The sequence below is a fragment of the Monodelphis domestica genome, chromosome 8 (assembly GCF_027887165.1).
Source record: "Monodelphis domestica isolate mMonDom1 chromosome 8, mMonDom1.pri, whole genome shotgun sequence".
NCBI lineage: Eukaryota > Metazoa > Chordata > Mammalia > Didelphimorphia > Didelphidae > Monodelphis > Monodelphis domestica.
This window is the reverse complement of record NC_077234.1, coordinates 16,400,325-16,420,557: the sequence shown is the minus strand read 5'-3', so window position 1 is coordinate 16,420,557 and position 20,233 is coordinate 16,400,325. Positions and strand designations below refer to the sequence as shown.

General features: G+C 38.9%; 1 protein-coding gene and 1 long non-coding RNA gene across 6 annotated transcripts in view; one reads left to right on the top strand and one right to left on the bottom strand.

Annotated features, from left to right (window-relative positions):
• Positions 1–15,250: 15,250 nt before the first annotated feature.
• Positions 15,251–20,233, bottom strand: part of MME (membrane metalloendopeptidase) — a 142,662-nt gene continuing 137,679 nt past the window's right edge. For all 5 annotated transcript variants that reach the window (XM_056807695.1, XM_056807694.1, XM_007502344.2 and 2 more), the window contains one exon: positions 15,251–17,244. In XM_056807695.1, the coding sequence (XP_056663673.1) occupies positions 17,145–17,244 (100 nt within the window). In that variant the 3' untranslated portion in view covers positions 15,251–17,144. The remainder of the gene's footprint in view (positions 17,245–20,233) is intronic.
• Positions 18,187–20,233, top strand: part of LOC130455860 (uncharacterized) — a 28,333-nt gene continuing 26,286 nt past the window's right edge. The window contains exon 1 of the long non-coding RNA XR_008914059.1: positions 18,187–18,345. This is a non-coding gene — a long non-coding RNA (uncharacterized LOC130455860). The remainder of the gene's footprint in view (positions 18,346–20,233) is intronic.

The following is a 20,233-nucleotide window of genomic DNA, read 5'->3' as shown; positions in this document are numbered from 1 at the left end:
CCCGTCTCCCCTAAATTTTAACCCACCCACTGTAGCCTTCAAGAGCAACCCAGGGGGAAGACAACTCATTGCTGAGGTGAGGACATCAGCAGTGCTGATGATTAAGATTGTTCTGAAAGCCAAGCAATCCGCCATCTCAGGTCAAGGTTAGACTAATTACCTTTTATAGAGGGAGTCAAAGGTCTTGACAGATTTGCACTTCTATCTGATGAACGCAATTTTTCAATCTGAAGACTCATATCAATTTTCAGAAGAAACTAATATAAAAATCACTAGTTACTAGTTGTTATGCTAAGCTTTATGAATATTATCTCATTTCATCCAAAGGCTCAAAGTCCAAGGGTTCTTAGCTATTTTTGTGACTCCTTTTGACAGTATGGTGAACCCAAGGACTCCTTCTCAGAATTTTATTTCTAAATACATAACTCAGCCAGTCACTAGAGTTTACGAAGCATCTGCTCTCTTCCAGGCCCTGTGCTAAGTTCTAGGAATATAAAGAAAGGGTAAAAATAGTCCTTGTTCTCCAGGAGCACATGTTTTGGAATGACAACATGCATCCAAATCAGACTAATATATATTATATATGTGTGTGTGTGTGTGTGTGTGTGTGTGTGTATAATATATATAGGGAAATTTGGAGGTCATCACAGGAGGATATTAACATTAAGGAAAATTGGGAAATATTCTTACAGAAGGTGGGATTTTAGCTGGGACATGAAAGGATGTGGGGAAGTAGAGATAAGGATGGAGGGCATTCCAAGAATGGGAAAGGGCCAAGGAAGTTGAGAGATGGAGTGTTCTAGATAAGGACTGTCACTGAATCTCTTCCACAGAGTATGTGGAGGAGAAAAAGTATAAAACTGGAAAAGTAGAAGATGTGAGCGTAAAAAGGGCTTGAAAAGCCAGAGGCTTTTATATTTGACCCTAGAGGCAGTAAGGAGCTCAGGTGTTTATTGACTGGAAGGAATATGCTGTCAAATCTATGCTTTAGGGATACCACTGATATCCAGAGGGGGAAGAGCCTTGGATGGGGCTGTCAACAAGCAGGTTATTATGATAGCCCAGACCTGGGAAAATATGGGTTTGCACCAGCAAGATGGCAATGTCAAAGTAGAGAAGACATTATTTAGTGATTTCAGTGTTTCTGACTCTTCAATACTTTATTTGGAGTTTTCATGGCAAAGATGCTGGAGTGGTTTGCCATTTGTTTCTTCGGCTCATTTTCTAGATGAGGAAACTGAGACAACCAGGTTCAGGTGATTTATCTAGGGTCACACAGCTAGGAAGTGTCTGAGGATGGATTGGAACTCAGGAAGAAGGGTTTTCTTGACACTCTTATCTAGCTAGCTAGGTCTACCTAGCTGACCTAAAGGGCTAATACAAAGGTAGAAATAACAGAATTAGACATCCAATTGGATGTGGGAGATGGGAAGGAGGAAGAGAAATGGAAAGTGATGATAAGGGTTGGATTTGAAGACTTATGACTTCCCCTTCACCTCTGAGATTCTATAACTGATGGAACTTAAAATCAAAAGTCTGTGCCTTAATTGAGGATGTAAATCTTGAAAGTGGAGAGTAGATTTTAAATTGAGATAGCAAGGCAAGCATGGGGAGGAATAATGAGCAATTGCCAAAAACAAGATTTCATCTCTCAATAAATAAATAAATGAATGGGAAGTGACACTTAAGCTTCAAGCCTGAGTGACTGGGACAGTGGTGTTACCTGTCATGGTAATAATAGAGAAGTTAGAAAAAGGGGAGGGTTTGCAGGAAAAATAAAATTAGTTCAGTTTTAAATATATGCCAATTTTAAGATTTCTATGAGATATACAGAGATAAATAAACATTGGATTACAGAATAAACCAATTCTATTGAAATATAATCATCAAAATATTTTTTAATTTTTTTTCATCAAAATATTTTTAAAGGAAAAAAAGATCATGAACCATAGGTTAAGATGTCCTGATCCATTTTGTCAGTCATTAGAGAATAGAGATGCCCTACAGGAAAGCATGGTGCCTTTGGAGAGAGAGAGAGAGAGAGAGTGAATGAGAGAGAGAGAGAAATAACCCTAGAGGGATCAGGAAAGACTTTTAGAAAAGATTCGTGTCTAAGCAAAATTCTGAAGAAAGATAAAAATTAGGAGTCAGAGTTAAGGAGGAAATGCCTTTCCAGCATGGGAATTCAAGATGGCGTATTGATGGGGTGGGGGAGAACTCTAGTAGGCCAATTTGACAGGAATACAAAATGGGTGAAATGAAATTATTAACACCATACTGAAAAGGTCAATGAAAGCTAGATCAGGATTGAGGAGTTCACATTTTAACCTAGAAGTCATAAGGAGCCACAGAAGATATTTGATAAGGGCATTGACCTGTGTTTCAGAAATATTCATTTGCCACCTTCATAGAGAATTGTTTGAAGAAGAGAGAAGCTGTATTCGTACAACTATAGTCCAGTTGAAAGGCGATGAGGTCCTGTAGTGGCTGGAGGAATGAGAAGGGATCAAATGGAGATGTGAAAGCAATAACAATAATATAAAATTGATCATAAAGAACTTCAAGGTTAAAAAATTGCTTTACATTTATCATCTCACTTGATCCTTAAAACAACCCTGTGGTGATAATGCTATAATTTATTCCCATTTCACAAAGAAGAAAACAATCTTAGATTAAATTTCACAAAACTAATGTCTGAGGCAGAGCTGAAACTTAAGTCTTTCTCACTCCCAAGTCCCAGTCTGGATTTGAATTTGGGTCTTCCTGACTCCTAGCCCAAAATTCTAACCACTGAATCACCTAGCTACCCAAACTTCCAGTAGGCTCTATGGTTAAAATAATTTTTTTTTCAGAATTTTTCAGAATTCTCTTTAACCTTCCCTCAATATACAAAAACATACACAAAGTATACCAAGTCAAATTTAGACTTGGTATTTTCCAAGGTGGGATGAAAATTCTGAAGATTTTACAATATTATTTCTGTAGGTATCTTTTAGAGATATCTAGATATTCTTGGAGCAAAAAGATTTTAGCTTCAAGTTAGTGTACTTCTATTTTTAAGCAGAGAATTCTGGAAGGGGTGATGATGGAACAGTTTAATTCTAAAAGAGAACCTGGAAAAATATTAATAATGCTCTGTGAACTGTAAATCTGATTATCAGAGATTTTTGTAGATAAAAAATGGTTCTCCAAGGTATTAGCACAGCCAATGTTGCTGAAGACACATGCCAGTTGTTCATTTCTTTCCTAAGGGACAAGCTTCTTGTTTTCACTTTAATGTGATAATCGAGTTTAATAAATCTGACTGGTTGTGTTTTTGCAGACTATTTTGTGCTGAGCAATGGGGCAAAGTTAGAGAGTAACAACCTAAAACATATTTGCATCAGTTAAAATATCATCCATAACATCTCTGAGAAAATGAAATATTTAGCAGACTAAATTCCTTGATTGAAATTTAGATGCTACCATATGAGGACATTCTATAGCTCTTGTCGCCTCCCCAGGCTCTCCTTCCTAAAAAAAACAAAAAAAAAAACATTTAGCAAACAATTTCTATTTGAGAGCCTTTAGATGATATAGTCATAAATATTTTCCTGACATATTAGTGGGTGTACAAGGAAAATCCCTACTGTTTTAATTAGTTTGCAAGCTGAGATGAAAAGTAGCTGATTGGCAACACTTGGGAGATGTTGAATATTTCACCTCTGAATGATGAGTGTGATGTTTCTTTTATAAAGGCCAACATTTTGTCTTTGCATGAGTAGATCAATTCCAATTATTCATTGCAGGTGGAAATAAAAGGTTGCCTTCTATGGCAATCTATGGGGACTTGTTTCAGACTGAGGCGATGCACACATATTGGTGGATGATGGAGAGTTGGGAGAAAGATAGTCAATATTCGTGGGACAACTTTTTGTCAACTTTCAGCACAGAATACTGAAGATTATGAATGCTGACGTAGAGCTGTGTTTTATTTTACCTGCTGGAGGACATCTGGGGTGTCTATAGTACCTGTTTTCAAGGGATTCAAGCAATTTCTAGGTGATTATCTAATGGGTATTTGAACCATCTGGGTGAGAGAAGTGTTATTTACAGTTTCATCCCTGAGCTGAGATTAGTAAGGCACAACTTTCCAGAGATGGCTGTTATATTCTCCATGTAAATATAACCAATGACTCTCCTCCTTCATATTGCTATCTCCTTCCCTGAAATGTCCACAGACATTTTAATAGTCTTGTCAGCAGCTGGATGATTTCTTAATCTTATCCCTTCCCATCCTCCCTACCTCCTTCAGTAGAGTGCTTTTACATTTATAAAATTGACTTGGTACACTTTGTGTATGTTTTTGTACATTGGGGGAAGGCCAAAGAGAATTCCACTGAGGAAAATTATTGTAAAAATAGTGCCTGCTAGAAGACTTGGCTACTAGGTGATGCAGTGGAGAGACTGTAGTTTGGAGTTGAGTTCAAATACAGCCTGAGACACTTATCAGCTATATGACCCTGGCCAAGCCACTTAATCCTGTTTGCCTCAGTTTGCTTATCTGTAAAATGAGCTGGAGCTCTAATATCCCTGCCAAGAAAACCCCAAGGGGAGCAAAGCCAAGATGGCAGCTTAGTAGCAGTGAAAATTGAAACCACTCTGACAATCTTTCCAAACTAATCTTTAAAAAGTACCTCAAAACAACAGGAGTCAAAAACCAATAACAAGATGGAGTGAGGGGGCTCTCCCACTGAACACAACTTGAAAGGGAGACAGAGTCGATTTTCATGGGATAAAAGGGAACCATAACCAAGAAATCCCCAAATGGGATCACAAAGAAGTGGAAAAGACCAAAAACAACGTACCAACAGCAACAAGGAGTGGACGTTGGGAGGACGGGGAGTGAGGTTCATTAGGAAGATGACAAGGCTGCTTACTTAAGCAGTCTGTGCTTAGAGGGTCCATCAGAATTAGTGATGACCCATGTAATGAGGAGTGAGAGTTTCTGGGAAAACCCGACATCTCCCATGACCACTTAGCTCTTTGTGTTAGTCGTGTCCCATACAAGTCAGCAAATGCTGAAATGGGAAGCTACATAGCTGGGAATGGGCAGACAGAAGATTAATGTTGCAAACCTGCTATTAACCCAGCCAAGGGTTTAGCCTAGAAGGGTTGGAGTTGGGGAGTCCTAAGTGGTTCTGTATGCAACCATGAGAAATAGGTGCATAACACCCAAAGTGGCCCTGGCTAGGAGTTGGGGTAGGTAGGGAATCTTGTGTGGAACTGATATACATTCTTAGACCTGATCTGCATACAATTACAGTCTCCTCCACAAATTGTGCCTTGTCATGTGAAGCCTGCAATTGTTATTATAATAAAGGAATAATAATGAAAGTGAGAAAGAGACTAGAGATGAGGCCCTTTGGTATGTGTAACCCCAAGTAAGTCACTTCATCTCTGTCTGCCTCAATTTCCTCATATGTAGAGTGGACATCTACCTCACAGAGTTGTTGGGAGGACCCAATAGGATCACACAGGAAAGCAATTTGCAAAGCTTAAGTTAAGTAGATGCTTATTAATATTTGAATTGTGTTTTCACTGACTCTCATTTTGTGGAAGCCTTCAAGTCTCAAGTAAAGCACTATCTCTTTCTTCAGGACCAATTCTCCTTTATCTTAAGATTTTTTTGCTCAACTTTTCCCATTTTTATCTTGATGGTATCTTGTCTCCCCCATTAGATGGTGAGTTCCTTGAAAGCGGGGACAATTTTTTGCTTTTCATTGTATCCCCAATCCTTAAGCACAATGCTTGGGCTCAGTAAGTGCTTAATGCTTGTTGTTTTGACTGTTGAATATTAAATATGTTTTAATAGATGATTTTGTATAATTTTGCAATGTTCATTTGTATATCTTTAGTAATAATGGGATGTATGCATTTAATCAATTAATTGATATATATTTCCTAAGTGCCTACCTATTATGTGCCAGGGATTTTGCTTTAATAAGTGTATTTTAAAAATAAATTTATTTATTTAATTTAGAATATTTCCCCATGGTTCCATGATCCATGTTCTTTCCTTCCCTTCCCCCCTTCAGAGCCAATGAGCAATTCCACTGGATTATACATGTATTACTGTTCAAAACCTATTTCCATATTATTATTTGCAATAGAATGATCATTTAAAGTCAAAATCCCCAATCATGTCCCCATTGAACCATGTGATCAAGCAGTTGTTTTTCTTCTGTGTTTCTATTCCCACAGTCCTTCCTCTGGATGTGTATAATGCACTTTCTCATAAGTCCCTTTAATGAGTGTATTTTAAAAGGGGAGAGGAAGCAGAAAGACTAAGGTCAGGGGACATCGGTGAAAAATGAATGACTGGTGACATTTAGATTCCCAGAGAATGGAACTGAGAACGCATCAAAAGTCTTTTCTAGACAAACTATATCCATGGGTTCCCTCCTTTATTCCAATCTGGGTTCCATGTAACTCTTCAGCTACAGAGAGTACAAAGTCAGATAAGATCTGAGTTCAAATGTAGCATTAGCTACTATTCTGAGAAATACATTTTAACCTCTTGGAGCCTTCCACTATTGATACTTTTATCACAATTCAGAAGCATTTGTATCCTTACCACCTTCTCACCCTTCTGTCTCTGAGGCCCTTTTTACTGCTTCATGTTTTTTTTTCCCCCAGACTCTTGATTTTAGGGAAGCGTTTGGGTTAGCCACGCTCCTGCTTCCTTCTTTTCCAGACTTCTTTCTCTTCTATGACCCCACTGGTGCACCATCTCTACATCCAGCATTCTTTTCTGTGATAATAATAAACAAATACATGAACTCCAGGGACAAACCAATTCAACACCTAAAGATGTTATGTTAACATTGCTTTTCCACTTTTGTTGTTGATCAGAGTATAGTTTCCTGGAATGTTGAACAGAGACGGATACCCTGTGGCACAATTGAGCGTAATGGACTTCTCTACTAGCAGCACTGCAATGATCCAGAACTCTTTGGAGGGACTTATGAGAAAGATGCTGTCCACACCCAGAGAAAGAACTGCGGGAGCAGAAACACAGAAGAAAAACCTAGGATTGATCACGTGGTTCAATGGGGTTAAGATTGGGGTTGGAGATTCTAAATGATCACTCTAGTGCAACTATTAATAATATGGAAATGGGTTTTGAACAACAACACAACTTGAACAACAAGTGGAACTGCTCCTTGGCTCTGGGAGGGGGAAGAGAGGAGGGGAGAAAAAGAATATGAATCATGGAACCATGGAAAAAATATCCTAAACAAATTAATTACATAAAAGTTTTCAAAGCAAAAATAAAATAATAAAATTCTTAATATTTAGTTTCCAAAAAAAGAAGAAATTATTTTAACCTAATTAATTAAATTAATTAATTAAAAATATTTTAAAAGAGAATAATCTCCTTGATGGCAGGGACCAGTACAGTTCTGGGGGTTGGATCCCTAGCTTAATCTACTGCAGAGTAGATACTTAAGAGAAGCTGGTTGGGTTGACTTTAATTGTTCTCGATCACTTAAAATCCTGCTATTTTTAAAAATAGAAAGAGCCGAGAAGTGAATGTTCCATCAAGAATGTAGTAACTCAAGAAAGAGTGCCACGTGCTGTTGTCTCTCTGTAGCACAGGGACTGGTAACGACACGAGTCTCAGAAATCACCAGCCATTAGCAGGTAATGAAGTTGTTGCGGATCCATATAAATGTTCTCCATGGAGATATGATGAGATCGGTGCTGGAACTGGCAGGTGGTATTTGTACGTTGTTGGAACAACATTTACTATGGATGACTTCTCCAGGATGGTCAAATGAAAATGAAAATTCAAGTCAATGTGCCTCTGATATTTAAAGAGGCTACAAATCCTCCACGAAGAGGGCCCGAGTGCTTTTCAGAAATACATCCAGCATCAAGAAACCAACAGGAAAGATAATGTCTTCAGCGCAAGGAACAGCCTTACGGCTCTCCCATCCCCTTCACTTAGTTCAGCTGCTGAGACCCAGGGGCTCTGAGCCAAGGTCACATTCCCATGAAGCCGGCTAGCTGGCTGCTCCATCACAAAGCCAATGGCAGCCGCATCCTCAGCCTCAGTCCTGGCTTCCCAAATACCTGTGGCTGCTCTGGAGGAGGAACCAAGCAGAGCCTTCCCTGTTCCTGGGCAGTAGTGAAGGGTGAGAAGCCCTTTGCACTCAGACCTAATCCTCCTGACGCAGCAGTGCAGTCTCTAGTTAGACGTGCCTCAAATGGATTCTGGCCAGACTCCGCAGAAGAGGGGTCAGCAGAATGTGGAGAGGCCAGGGGGAAAGTGGGGGCGTCTCTGGAAATGCTGCCAAGCTCTGGACCACATGAAAAGCTGTGAGATCCACCGTCTGGCCCCAGAGGCCCATAAGAGCTTCATTCTTAAGGCAGGGGGCCTCGAGGACTAAGTTCAGAGGACTCAGACAGTCTCACCTCTACACACCAAGAAATCATATACACACACACGTAGACAAAACATACGTGCATGTATATTATATATATGTAATACAACATATGCTATATAACCTCACACTGTAGATACTGGTTCAGTTATGTATTATGCACATATGAATACGTATGAGTATATTTATGTATAGAGTCAGAGGAGGGAATAAGGGAAGAGAGGAAGAGACAGAGAGGGAGAGAAAAAAAGAGATAGAGAGGAAGGGGGAAGGAAGGAGAGTGAGAAAGAGAGAGAAGAGACAGACAGAGAGAGAGAAGAGAAAGAAGAGAGAGAAGAATTAGAAAAAGAGAGACAGAGGAGAGAGATACAGAGAGGAGAGACAAAGAAGTGAGAAAAAGAGGAGAAAGAGAAAGAAGAGGGAAAGAGTTGAAAGAGACAGAGAGTGAAGAGAAAGAGGGAGAAAGGGAAGGAGAGACAGAGCAGTTGTGAATTGTTAAAGATAGTTCCTCACTGGAAGCTCCCTGTGCTAATGAAATTATCGGTACAGTTCAACAAAAATGTACACAAACACATTTACAGAAAGGGGGGCAGAGGGACCATACCTGCACAGCAGAGGAAGAAAAGTGTTAGACAAAAAAGTGGCCTCCATCAATAAGAACTGTGTTCTAATCCTGCCTTTTATACATGCTGGCTATATGCCACTTAATTTCTCCTTCCTCCCAAAAGCTTCCCTAAGATTCTAAATGATAGGGAACACACTGAGCCATATTAGTAACGGGAAATGTATTCCCTCACTGGGAGTGCTTAATAATATCAATGAATCCACAAAGTCCAAATAAAAACCCTGGTTTCATTGGTGTGAAGAGCTACTGATTTGGAACTTTCCTCCATCAATAAACAACATTAACTCTTCAGTACTTTATGTTCTTAGGGTAAGTTGTGTGTGTGTGCGCGTAAGACGCAATAAGCTAAGGGACTTTCCCAGGGTCATCTGGCTAGCATGTATGTGGGTCAGAGGGCAGAACTTGGACCCACATCTTTCTGACTCCACACATCGTCACTCTACTCATTGGGGCTGCAAAGTTAAGTTTATGCTTGTCTGATAAACAATGGAACATTGTTAAATTTCTCAGTAAAGAGAAAAATCAGAAACACAACAAAGAAGCAAATCCTAATTACTAGTCTCCTCTTCTTTCTTCACTGCCACAGAAGATAACCCATCATTATTTGCTGAATGATCTCACGGTTTTTTCTTCCAGGCTGCCATTACAAAACCCAGAGGATTTGTTTTGTAAAACAATCATTTGAAAGGCCAACATTTCAGCTCTGCCACTGAAAACAAGGTCCTCTCCACGCCACTTCCAGTTTTTTTGTTTTGTTTTTTAGCTGGTTGGTACAGTGAAAAGAGGCTCAGATTGAGAGTGAGAAAACCTGGCTTCACATACTACTTTTCCATTTTACTATCTGTTTCTTTGGGATGGCATTTAGTTTCTCTGGGGCGCTGTTCTCTCTTGTGAAATGAGGAGAGTTAGACAATAGATAACTATCACATTCCTCTGGGCTCTAAATCTATGAACTCAAATGATCTGATAGAAAATGTCAAGAAAATGCCAGCACACATATGGTAAAGTGGCCATTGGCTGGTCGCCAGTCAGATGCTGTCTTCTGAGCAGGACAAGAGCCAAAGATGGTTCTCTAAGGAACTCCGTCTCCTCATGTCTTGTTACCACTTGTAGCTCCTTCTGATGAGGGTCACCCACTTCTGTAACTTCCTCTGAGCAATCAAATCTTCTGTTATTGATGGGAGAAACCAGAAAAGCCAAGAATATTTTCATTTGGCATGTAATCTCATCCAACTAAAAATTGTGACTGATCCCTGCCTGTCCGCCCTGGGGTACTATGGTCAATATCTGCCCATAAATTCACCGCCAGGATTTTGCTTGAGACACAGAAGCTTGTCCACCTCCTCCATGATATCCTGAAGGTCTCAGTGGAGCAGGCTTCACTCCATTGCTTAGTCTCTCAACATCGATAATCTATCTTTGGCTGAGCATCTCGGAATGACAGCCTTAAATTAAAATGTCTTTCATAATTCCTCATCTATAACATGTTGCAACTTAATCACCCCTCATTACATGCACTTTTATTGTCTTCTAAATTATCTTCACTTGGGGACATCTGTTTCATGACCCGGAGCAAAAACCAACCAAACAAACATGCCTGATAAAACACAGGTACTATAAAGAGAAGTTCTGGCTCTACTTAGAAGAACTTGGCCATTTCCTAAAAGAAACGGGAAACATTTGTAAAGAAGCCCAATTTTGCAGACATCAGGAGAGGGACAAGATATTGAGCAGAGGGTCTTTTCTCCTTTGCATTTTCCCACTGACAAGGATGGGGGCATATCAAGAAGGGGAGATGGAAAAACACTGAGTAGAAAGGCATGAAGTGCTGTTTGGAATACTTGGGAAATGGTTTTGTTGTTGATATGGGAGCTTGATGAGTTTGTCTAGAAATGAGGCACAAAGTTATTTTTCCCTCAAGCTGACAAATTTCTTCCATTTTGCTGTTAAGAATTATAATGGGTGCAAACAATAAAAAATACTTAGGAGTCTACCTGCCATGACAAACCAGGGATTAAATGAATACAATTATAAAACACTTCACACAAATAAAGTCAGATCTAAATGATTTGAGAAATGTTAATTGCCCATTAGCAGGATGAACCAATATAATAAAATGACAATTTTACCTAAATTAATTTATTCATTGCTATACCAATCAAACTACCAAAAATAGTTTTATAGAGCTAGAAAAAAATCATAACAAAATTCATCAGGAAGAACAAAAGGTCAAGAAAATTAAGGAAATCAATGGGAAAAAATGTGAAGAAAGGAGGCCTGCTAGTTGTACCAAATCTCAAACTATATCACAAAGCAGTAATCATAAATAGTCTAGCATTGGCCAAGAAATAGAGTGATAGCTCAGTGGAATAGACTGGGTATACAATACATAGTAGGTAATATCCATAGCAATCAAGTAGTTGATTCAAACTTTTTGGGCAAGAATTGTCTGAAGAAAATGCTGAGAAAACTGGAAAGCAGTTTGGCAGAAACAGGATAAATATAGATCAAGATTCACACTGTATACCAAAATTTGGCCAAAATGGGCACATGATTTAGACATAAAGGATGACAGCAAATTAGGGGAGTATAGAATAGTTTGCTTGTTACAGATCTATGATTAAAGGAATACTTTGTGACCAAACAAGAGATAGAAATGAGATAAAATTGATCATTTAATAATATTAAATTAAAAAGGGTTGGCATGAATAAAACCAATGCAGCCATGAGGAGAAGGAAAGCAGGAAACTGGAGAAAAGTTTTATATCAAGTTTCTCTGATAAGGGTCTCATTTTAAAATATATATAAAATACCGAGTCAAATTTATAAAAATGAGTCATTCCCCAATTGCTAAATAGTCAAAGGATAAGATTTTTTCAGGAGAAATAAAAGCTATCTATAGTCATATAAAAATGTTCTAAATCACTCTTGCTGAAAGAAATGGAAATTAAAACACCTCATATTCATCAGATTGGATAATATGACAGAAAAGGAAAATGCCAATCGTTGGAGGCAAAATAGAAAAATTTGGATACTAATGCACTGTTGGTAGATTTGTGAACTGATTCCAACATTCTGGAAAACAATTCGAAACTATGCCCAAATGGGTATAAAACTGCATAGCCTTTGACTTATCGGTACCACTTTTAAGTCCGCATAACAAAGAGATCAAATAAAAATATTTACAGCAGCTTTTTTTGTGGTAGCAAAGAATAGGAAATTGAAGGGATGTCCATCAACTGGGTAATGGCTGAACAAGTTGTGGTTTATGATTGTAATGGGATGCTATTGTGCTATAAGTAATGACAAGCAGTATGGTTTTAGAAAATCCTAGGGAGACTTACATGAACTGATGCACAGTGAAGTAAACACAAACAGGAGAACATTGTACACAGGAATGATGATGTTGTACAATGATCAGCTGTGAATAACAACCTATTCTGAGCAATACAGTTGTCTAAGATCATTCCTAAGGACTTATGATGAAAAATGCTATCCATATTGAGAGAAAACTGATGGAGCCTGTGTGGATCAAAATATGATTAGTTTAAACTTCATTTTTCTTGCTTTGTCCATTTTCTTTTGGAACATGGTTGACAGGGAAATATATTTTGCATAACTGCACAGTGTTGCTTGTCTTTTATTTTTGAAGATTAATGATGCCACAATGAGTGATATCTTTCTGCTTGGAAGATCTGAGGTGGAGTTGTGCAAATGGTCATCTTCAATTATTCTTCCAGTCTTGTGACAAGACAAAAGTCAGGACAACTGGCAATGACCTGGTTATCAATGATGTATGGTCAAGCTCTAAGCATTCTACAGTACCTGATTCAGCTGCCCTTGGAACAAACATTGTCTTCTGCTTGCCCATTCTGCTGGGAGAAGTCTTCACCTGCTTGGGGTAGGCATCCTTCAACTCACCAATAGCTTAAAAGCCTAGAGACTACTTTCAACCTGGTTTAGCCTGCCTATTGAACTGGTTTACTGCACATAATAATTGATATCAAATTGCTTGCCTCCGCAAAGAAGGAGGAAAGAAAGGAGAGAATTTGAAACTAAATTTTTAAAAAGAAGAATTATAATGATGTTTTTAGAGTGGGGAGGAGGAACACATATTTGGGTCACAGAAGTGTTAGAAAATATAGGATATAACTGGACTACAGTCCATCCCAATATTTTTGCTTAAGATGTACGCATAGTAGCAATGGCCAAAGGTATCCTCTTATCACTTTGAATGAACTACTGGCTCCCCTCAACCACACCTACTGAGACCATTCTCACTTTCTCTTTACCAAAACCTAGTTTAACCAGGCAGCCCAGAAGAGTGGAAAGAGATCCTTCCCAGCTCTAAATTGATGTTTGTTACCACCAGCAGGCCATGCATCTGTAAGAAAGGAGTCCAGATCATGGGATATGGAAATGCTTAGAAATGTCTGTTTCAACTCCACTCTTGGGAGTTGTGAGACATTTTTTCATATAATTACAAAATTTTGGATCTGGAAGGATACTCAGTGGCCAGACATGGAAAGGAAACTCTGCTAAGGTTTGTAGAGTGACTTTCATCTTTAAAAATACATTTTAGTTATTATCTTTTATTTTTATGTCCCTTAAATTTCCTCTAGGATCCCTTCTCTTTCCTCTCCAAAGAGTCAACCATTATAAGAAACCTACCATTTTTAAAGAAAAAAAAAGTAAGAGAATCAGCAAAGCTGATCAATACATTGGAAAAAATCTGGCTTTCTATGCAATATTCTACAGCTGTGAATTCCTCATTTTTTCTGAGGAGTAGAGGGAGCCATCTTCTCATAGTTCTTCTTTGGGGCCAAGTGTGTGCTTTGTAATTTTGCAACAATTTAAAGATTCTCTTTAAATCACGCTGGGTGGGTCATGTTCTAAATTCATCCCTTCCCTTCCCTTCTTTTTCTTTCCCCTTCCAATCTTTTTTCATTCCCTTACCTTCTCTTCCTTTGCCCATTTTTTTTTGCCATATAAATTGATTAGGGCAGTGGAAAGGAAGTAGAGCTCTGCATTTTGTTGGGCTTAAAGCTTTAAAATACACTTGTTTTATCAGATAAGGTTCAATTCTTATTTTCCATCCTTACTCACCATTCCCCACCCTAGAAGCTTGGATGAGAGTTACTCTGCCACCAGGAGAATTCATCACCCCTAGAGGCTCTTGCTTCTGGCTATGGAAATCCACTCTAATCACAGTTACATTTTAAACCAGAGTGTGCCTTACTGTCATCTTTCACTGACCTGTAGATATAAGCATTGAGGATAACGCACAGGGTTAATCAAAACTTCTGTACTAGAGAGGGAAGATTTTACAGTCAGGAAATCCCGAGTTCAAGTCCTTCCTTTATCCCCTGGATGAGTCAGTCACATGTCCTGAGTGACTTTAGGAAGTCTCTAGGGCTGTAAGTAATGGGTGCATTGACAATCTTCACTGGTGCAGAAATTCTGCAATCTGGAATTTCCTTTTGGTGGTGAAAATGGAGTTGTAGACTCTGTCTGTCTTTCTATTTGATCACCTATACACAGATACCTCATTTGAATGTCAATGTTTTTCTTGATCCTAATGGAGAGGAGAGGAGAGATAGTGAGGAGAGGAGAGAGAGAAAAGAGGAGAGACGGAGAGAAGAGAGGAGAGGAGAGGAGAGGAGAGGAGAGGAGAGGAGAGGAAAGGAAAGGAGAGGAGAGGAGAGGAGAGGAGAGGAGAGGAGAGGAGAGGAGAGGAGAGGAGAGGAGAGGAGAGGAGAGGAGAGGAGAGGAGAGGAGAGGAGAGGAGAGGAGAGGAGAGGAGAGGAGAGGAGAGGAGAGGAGAGGAGAGGAGAGGAGAGGAGAGGAGAGGAGAGGAGAGGAGAGGAGAGGAGAGGAGAGGAGAGGAGAGGAGAGGAGAGGAGAGGAGAGGAGAGGAGAGGAGAGGAGAGGAGAGGAGAGGAGAGGAGAGGAGAGGAGAGGAGAGGAGAAGAGAGGAGAGGAGAGGAGAGGAGAAGAAGACTATTTGAATTCTCTACAAATCAGAGAACTGAGCTGTCATTGTTTCTGCCAAACATTAGATTCTGCCCATTCTGGAGCTTTCTTACAGTTAGAAACCTCAGAGTTAATGGCAGAAAGGTGCAAGCTTCAGACCTTCACTTTCCATCCAACTTACTCAGATACCCCAAATGAGAAAAGACAGTGCTTCCACTAGAAATCTGGTGAGTATTGGTCTCACAGTTTTTGTTTATTATAAAAAAAACATTTTCATCAGGTGACATTGAAAGATAAAATAAGCATGACATGGAATCAGGGTCATATGCAGGAAATGACTTCTTTATCATGAGGTCCCAGAAATAGTCACAGGCCATGGACAAATGTGGAAAGGGGAGATTTCTCCCCTCTCATACTTTCTGCTCATACCACTGGATGCCTGAGCTAATTATTACCATTAAATTAGTCATCCTAAAATAGTTTTACTTAGTTATCACATCATTTCTGACTGGACTCTTGAATTTGGAGTCAGATGTCCCAAGTTCAAAGTCTGGGTCTACCAATTGATCAACTGGATGGGTCATTTCACTTTTCTTTTTTGGAAAATGAAAGATTTGAATTAGGTGACTTCTAGGGTCCCTTTTTACACTCAAACTGGGATTCGGGGATGTCATAATACTGAATGTTTATTCAGTTAACTAATCACAGTAGACTCAAGCACAACGAAGGCCATTGAACCTGTCCTCTCCCTTTCACTGATGCCTTCATCAACATCAGTGCCTACTGATGCTCTAGAATTAATAATTGGGAATTCTTATATTAGTCTTGTCACCTGGCTGTTGCTTAGAGGGGCATCCAGGTAAGGCCTCAATGTACCCAAATGAGGCTGTGCTCCCTAATGCTCCAGTGTGGTTCCATTCCCCCTGGAATCACATGGAAACAGTTTTATCCATTGCAGTACTCATCAGATGAATCTACTACTGATTTTTCTGGAAATTTCTGCTTGCTTCTACAATAGACATCGGGAACCTATCTGACCGACAGTGAATTTTATGCAAAAATTCTGGCTTAAAGCTTTTTTGCAAATATGAATCATAAAAAAGTCTCAAATTTTAATCCGTACAGTACTTTACAGATGTTGGTTTGCAGATGTTTCCTTAATGTAAAGAATGTTCCAGATCTCAACCTGAAATGTCAGTTCCCAATTGCAGATTGGTGATCATTGCATCCATTTCTCTATATTGGTATATATAGATATAGCAGTTACTTTGTCATACACGTAGTTAATAATTAAATATAAAAATTATGATTTATACATTACTATAAATCTTTTAAAAAGGCCAAGTCTAGAGAGAACAAGAAATTGTTTAGAAAATTACAAGAGAGCTTGGGGATTCTCAGTATCTGTCAGCAGGGGAGGAAAGAGAGAGACCTAAATTTTCCTTTCTTTATTGAACATGATTATGACAAATTAATTGCCTTGGAATGAGAAAAAAGTGATTACAGGATAATGACTTCTTTTCAAAATGACTTCAAGCCCCAAATCCCCATTCTTCTAAGAACACTTTGAAGGGGTCTAGGTGAGGGCATAGATGGATCAGGAAGAAAGAAAAATCCAATACTTTCCATTGATAGAGGTGGCAGACCACACCTATTCTCTGGTTTCCAACTGTTGTGTCCTCATTACACAGCTATTTTCCCACTCTATTCTTTGATATTTTCTTCCTCCCTTTGATTAAAAATATCCATCTACATTCATAGGCGATGAAACCTGTTTCCAAGTGAGAATATTCATTCCACTGACCAAATGGGAAACAGACATTAACCTGAAGCCACCATTTAAGAGTAAAGCATTATGTACACAGTTGTGATAGGTTTAGTGGATAGCAAACTGGGCTCTCCTTCACCCTTTCTTGAGCAGCTCACATACAATTTTGGCTGCACCGTCACTTTTCTTAACCTGAAATGAACACCTTGAAGCATCCCCCTCTCAAACATCCTCTTATAATTACAGTGAGTTTGGTGCATATTTTTTTCCTGTGGTAGAAAGTTCCAGATTTTTTTCTGCTGTCCATGGAAGTCCATCTGTCCTTGGCCTTTGCTACTTCTTTCTAGCATCACCACACACGACACTTCTTTTCTGGATTCATATAATCATTCTTGCGACAGTTAAAGGCTTCTGAAAACTCTGGGGAGTTCTGCAAAGTTCCTATGATCCTTCAAAGCAAAATGGAAACCATTGTTAGTCATGTGTCCAAACAATGGGACTTGCTTGGGAATCAATGAGCTCTCCAGACCTTTGGGACACCTGCACATCACCAAGAAGCATCAGGCAGAAGACAAAATAGGCGGGGTTGAAAGCCTCAAAATAATCCAAAGTTGGATGGATTTCTAAAGATGAATGAAATGGCAGCTGTAATTATCCTGGCATCAATGAGACAAACCCAAACTCAAAATGAGATTTATGTCAAACAGAATCTCATGTTGATAGAAGTAGCTAGGGTGGTAGTGCAGACCCCCGAGTTCCAATCCTGCTGTAGGACCCTAGTTATGTGCCACTAAGCAAGTCACTCTAGAGCTCTCAGCCTCAGTCATCTCATCTGTAGAATGAGGATAATAATAGCATCTACCTCACAGGGTTGTTCTATTGATCAAATGAGGTAGTAAGTTCTAAGTGTTCTGCAAATCTTAGAATGCTATGTATATTTGTGATGTGAATCTTAAAATTTCTCAGACTCCACCTTGGAACATTATCTTAAGGTTATGGTTAAGGTTATTCCCCATTTAAACAATGGAGGTACTTGATCAGGAATGTATTGGGAATTTTAAAATTATTCCACCCATACTTAGGCATACTTTTGGGGAAGATAAAGTTGTAAAACTCCTGATGGAACAATGAAAAAGTACTTAACCCGTACTTATAGTGAGGCCAAAACCTTAAGCTAGGTCTATTTTTAGATCTAATACAAAATGGTGCTAAGTACCTATGAAGGTCAAATTAATCACTAAAAGGTCAGGCAACTTGCAAGGGGAAAGCTTAACAAAGAGGTGTGAAGTACTCAGAAAATATAATCTACCCAGACAAGGTGAGAACTAAAAACTAAGAATGGGCTGTCCTAGGAAAAGTGTCTACTGTGATTGGTAGACATGAAAATTTAGGGGAAGTGACACAAGAGAAATTTCTCTTTAAAAGGAGCTGTCTGAACCAGTTCAAGGGAGTTCGATTTAGTTCAGCTTTGGTAGCTGAATTGGAGGTCAGGAGTCAGAGGAGGCTGCTGGGTCCCTGAACGCTAGAGTTTTGCTTGGAAAGATCTTGTGGTGAGTGATTAAAGACTGACTTAGTTACTCTCTTAAAGAGAAAGGCTCAGGCCCTAGCCTTTTCCTACTATTTCCTCTTACTCTGTCTCTTTCCCTTTCTTTAATTCCTTCATTTATATTAATTAAAATCTCCATAAAACCCAGCTGACTTGGGTATTTCATATTTGGGAATTTTTCCCATGGCAACCACTTATTTTTGATATAAAATCAAGATGCTAAAAATTATCTTTACAGTTTGGGCAAATCACAGTCTTGAAACCCATATTTTTGCAGTCACAGTGAGTACTATTATCATTATAAGTGGTGGTAGCAATAGTAGTGACAACATCGATGGATTATGGGAGGAATGGACAGAAGATGCTTCAGGTACAGATTTCTACTATTTACATAGTAGTAGTAGTAGTGGTAGTGGTGGTTGTGGTGGTGATGGTGATGGTGGTGGCAGTAGTAGTAGTAGTAGTAGTAGTGGTGGTAGTAGTAGTAGTAGTAGTAGTAGTAGTAGTAGTGGTGGTGGTGGTGGTGGTGATGGTGTTGGTGGAAGTAATGCTAGTGGTAGTAGTAGTAGTAGTAGTAGTAGTAGTAGTAGTAGTAGTAGTATTGGTAGTGGTGGTGGTGGTAGTAGAAATAGTAGTAGTAGCAATGGTAGTAATGGTAGTAGTAAAATTCATGGATCATGGTAGGTATAGACAGAAGATGCTTGAAAGAGGGATTTCCCTGGACAAGCAAAGTCTTCATAAAGCAGACACCCCGCCCCCCCATCCTACTGACAGTGTCATCTGATTCACATTAGAGCAAGAAGTCAGTGCTTTAATAAGTATCTGAATTGGAATGGTAGAAACTAATTCTTAAATAGGAAAATGGTTTTATTTACTAAAAGTTCTAATTTACTAAGTTATTGGAAAATGATTTGGTCATTGAAGGGGTAGAGATCCTGGAGGAAAATTATAGGTTTTTCCACAGCATCAATATCTGCTATACCCACTTAGACTTATTCAGGGAAAAAATGATCAATATTTCATATCGATGAATAATAATGGACTTCAAACAATGAAGAAACAACATTCCAGAGTATGGTCATTGTTAGCACAGTAGTAACGACTATGAAACTGATTTCAGATGCTTTAACAAGCATCCATTTCTAGAAAGAAGCCAATAGTTTCAATGTGGAGTTATCCCTTAGTAAATCCAGGAGACATTCAATAGTAACCCCCCACCATAGACAAGGGTTAGGTGACTTAGTAGATAGGGTGATGAGTCTGGAGTCATAAAGACTCATTTTGCTGAGTTCAAATCCAGCCTCAAACACTTGTTAGCTATTTCACCCTGGGCAATTAACAACTTTATTTGCCTCAGTTTCCTCATCTGTAAAATAATCTAGAGAGAAAATGGCAAACCACTTCAGTATCTTTGTCAAGAAATTCTCAAAAGAGTTTGTCATGACTTAAAAATGACTAACCAAGAACACAGTTAGGATCACTTAGAAGTCAGAGCATCAGAGAACTGCCAACCCTTTTATCTCACACCATTGGGAGAGGCCATGGAAAGGTCATGGAAAGGGGATTGAACTGGGTGTCAGAAGACCTGGTTTTGAATCCACCTTCCATAACTAACAATAAACACCATCTAGACAAGTCATTTAACCTTTTAGCCTCAGATAAAAAAATAACAGAATCTAACTTTGAGACTTATTCTGAGAATCAGATGAAGCAAGGATGTAAAGTACTTTGTAGACCATAAAAACTATAATAACAGGAGCTTATTATATATTAATGAAAAGCTTATATATATGTATATATACATATGTATATATATATATAAATATATATATATAAAATATATTTAATGAAAAGCTTATCCATGAGTCCCAGCTCTCCTACTTCCTACCCAT